General features: G+C 32.1%; 1 protein-coding gene across 4 annotated transcripts in view; it reads left to right on the forward strand.

The window, feature by feature from the left end:
* Positions 1-3985, forward strand: part of KANSL1L (KAT8 regulatory NSL complex subunit 1 like) — a 143735-nt gene that overhangs the window by 122219 nt on the left and 17531 nt on the right. For all 4 annotated transcript variants that reach the window (XM_064373041.1, XM_012445995.3, XM_064373040.1 and 1 more), the window contains exon 8: positions 2874-2981. In XM_064373041.1, the coding sequence (XP_064229111.1) occupies positions 2874-2981 (108 nt within the window). The remainder of the gene's footprint in view (positions 1-2873; positions 2982-3985) is intronic.

Raw genomic sequence — 3985 nt, forward strand, 5'->3', positions numbered from 1 at the left:
ATAGGGTCTCACTATATCGCCCAGGCTGGTCTTGAACTTCTTGCTTCAAGTAATCGTCCCACTTCGACCTCCCAAAATGCTAGAATTACTCTAGGTCATTTTAAATTTTCAGTTCTTGATTTTTGTGGAAGCTTTACACTATAGTCTATATGGGAACTAAAGCAAATATTTAGGGGAGAAAGAAAATATCCCTTGAACTAGTTATCTCAGGTTCTTCTCTATATTGGGAGATATCTCAACTTGGCTTTTGTTCCATTTTCCACTTATGGTTCTAATCATCTTTTAGATTCTCAAAATCAAGGGATTGATCCTATTTGTAAAGCACTATGTTTTGAACCTGTCCCCTGCCCTGAATCTCAATTTAGTTTTTATCAGTAGTAAAGTGGCTTCTTAGCTACACCATACCTTGAAGTAAGTTTCTAACAAGAACTGTTTTATTCCATCTTTGAGGAAATTTTAATAATATGAAGAAATAATAATCTATATAACAATAATAATATAGCTGATATTTAGTCTTAGTATATACTGGGCCCTGTATATATTAAGCACATTTTCTTGTTTAATTCTCACAACTCCATGAGAATAGATACCTTTGTTCTGTGATGATATAACCCTGAGAGCTGGTATAAATACTCTTTATCCTGAGACTCTTATGTCCCTCTCTAATAAATAAGATTAGATTGTTTACTTCCTATTTCATTATATCCATTCCTTCTTATATTAATTTAATAAAATCTCAATACCTACTATACATAGGTACTAAATAAATGCTAGGACTATAAATACAAATAAATCCCTCAAGGTACTTGCATTCTAGTTTAAAACAACTGAAATGTAAACTAATAAGTGCAATAAAATGCAACGAAATACTTTTATAAAAGCTGACAGGTCACGTGCAGTTACTAAGAAAGCTATACAGATGGAACAAGAACATTTTCTTGTTAGATTGTGTTTCCCCACAAATCACAAAGAACAGTGGTAGAATTGGTGATATTCTCCTTGTAAGAATAATATTGCTTTGGAGAAACAAATTCAACAAACTTATGTTCAGGTAATTGGAAAATATCAGACTCCTGAAATGTTTAAGGAGCATTTTAAAGGACAATATTTAATTTATATTCCCATTTTCATTGTGTTACCTAATTTTCATATGACCATATTATAATACTGAGATCCAAACTCATCTTACCTCTGTCCTCTGGAACAAACTCCATGATACTCATGAACTAATTTTTGCTTTGCATATTTTTCCACACTCAAGTATGGATCTGCCACTAAGATACATCATTTGAAGAAGAGATAATTTTTTTCTGTTTAAAATCCAGACCCAACCAGGTGGGCACAGTGGCTCATGCCTGTAATCCCAATACTTTGGGAGGCTGAGATGGGAGGATCACTTGAGTTCAAGAGTTCAAGACCAGCCTGGCAACATAATAAGACTTTGTCTCTAAATAAAAAATTTTTTAAATTAGCTAGGCATGGGTTGTGCACCTGTAGTCTCAGCTGCTTGGGAGACTGAGGTGGGAGGATTGCTTGAGCCCAGGAGATTGAGAATGCAGTGGGCCAGAATCATGCTACTGGACTCCAGCTTGGGCAGTAGAGCCAGCCCGTCTGAAGAATTAAAAAAAAAATAAAAAATAAAATGCAGACCTTTCCTGGGTCTAGCCTCATTAGTTTCCTTAAAAATAAAGTACCGTCTTTTTTTTCTTTGAAGTACCTTCTTTTAATAGCCACACTTTCATTATTATCAACTGCTTTATAAAATATGTTCTCAGGGCCTGGCGTGGTGGCTCACGCCTATAATCTCAGCACTTTGAGAGGCCAAGGAGGGTGGATCACGAGGTCAAGAGATCAAGACCATCCTGGTCAACATGGTGAAACCCCGTCTCTACTAATACAAAAAATTAGCTGGGCATGGTGGCGCATGCCTGTAATCCCAGCTATTCAGGAGGCTGAGGCAGGAGAATTGCCTGAACCCAGGAGGCAGAGGTTGCGGTGAGCCAAGATCGCGCCATTGCACTCCAGCCTGGGTAACAAGAGCAAAACTCCGTCTCAAAATAAATAAATAATAAATAAAATATGTTCTCAAGGAAAAGTTTAGGTGTCTCTTAATAAATGCTTTTTAAGATGATTTTGTTTTTTCATTCTTGGCTGAAGAAAAAACTTTTCATAAATGTGAAGCATATCGACTTCATTGCTTAACTCCTCTTTGGTTGTGAGAGTACAGAATATAAACATAGTGAATTGAATGTCTCTAAGTCTCTATTTAAAAACAAAACTAGTTTGTCAATAGGTTTTAATCTTTATAAAAGTAGATTCATTGTGATTTATAATATAGTAAATTAAGGGAATGTGAACCTTGATGTTTTCACAAAAGATTACATCTGAATTACAGCGGTTTTCTGCTAAGAAGTTAAAAGCATGTAATTATAGTTTTTGGAACCTGCATTATTTCAAATGCAAAGATTGTAGGGATGGGATGGAATGGATTTAAGGTCAGCCAGATTTGGCTGTAGATTTTCTTAAAGACCTCTTGGGTATATTTGTTTCCATTCATCTGTGAATAGCATTTATTAATATTTATAAATACTGTTCATCTTATGTACTATTTTAAGAAGTTCATGAAGTTGTTTCTGTTAGCTTTTTAATTTGTTAATTAAGTACACCTAACCAGTAATTTCTAAAATACTGCTACCAACATGCTTGGAAAGAGTATTTTGCCACTTCTGACAGTTGTTACATTTCAACTTCTGCTTATTTTCTTAAGCTCATGTACTATTTATAGAAAGAAAGCGATTTTAATGTTACAGTCTGTAATCCTAGTATTACAAAGAGTGGTATTTGAAAATGCCTTTTTAATTTTATTTTTCCAGATGTGCCTCTTCATTTTCACTTTGAAACATTGTTAAAAAGGACTGAAATAAAAAGCAATCTTGTGGAAAATAAATTTATAGATGAATATAGCATATCTCCATCACCTGGTATGTCACATTTACAGTTCTTGTACTTTATATGTTTTTTTATGTCTTTTCTACTCACTATTTTTGCATTCTAAGGGAATAAAATTTAACAAAGGAAAATCCTTAATTTTTAATACTCACTTTTTATAAATCATGTACACATAAATAAAAAAATACAAGAACAATCAACATGAAATGTGTGATATCTATTGAATAATTATGAAATATTATTGATAAATATAAAAATTTAAATAAATGTGGAGAAACAGTATTTCTGTATAAAATCAATAAAGATATAAATTCTTCCTAATAGTTCATATGATTAATGTAACTTGAAATTCTCATAGAATTTGTTTAACTTAAAATAATTCTAAAACACAATGGGAAGACCAAACGGGAAAATATGGAAGAAATTACTGTAAAAAGTTTTGAGAATATCTAGCCCAACACATATAGAAAGAGGACAAAAATCTATAGTAATGTAGATTCTATTTTGCTTACATTTAAGAAAATAGATAAATGAAGTAAACTCCATAGTTGATTATATATCAGGGAAGATTTGTGTATCAGTGGAAAATTGGAGAGCCATTTGAAAATGTTACTGTTAGTCTTTCTCAGTAAAATTAGTTCACATATGTATTTAATGCTATGAATCAGAATACTAGTTAATTCCAAGAACTGTAAATAAAATATTAAAACTACAAAATAAAACTTGAGGAAATTATATTGAAATGTTTATGAGTGCTCTGAATGGGGGTGAGGTCTATGCTTCGAAGCAATTAGAAGAAAGAAAAGAACATATTTTGATTATCTACAAAGTTAAAATCTAAACATCGGAAAAGTCATATAACTCTAAGATAAATTATTTCTACATGAAATAATTTATCTCAAAAACTCAAGAGTCAAATGAATACCTGTTATAACTGGAGTCTTATTATAAAATAAATTTATAAAAGTCAGCAGCTTTTGTAAGTACCAATAGTAACTAGATAGCCTATGTAAAGGAATAAATTATGCTAGACACA

This window comes from Aotus nancymaae, unplaced genomic scaffold, assembly GCF_030222135.1.
Source record: "Aotus nancymaae isolate 86718 unplaced genomic scaffold, 86718_ANA_hifiasm-v0.15.2.pri h1tg000008l, whole genome shotgun sequence".
Classification (NCBI taxonomy): domain Eukaryota; kingdom Metazoa; phylum Chordata; class Mammalia; order Primates; family Aotidae; genus Aotus; species Aotus nancymaae.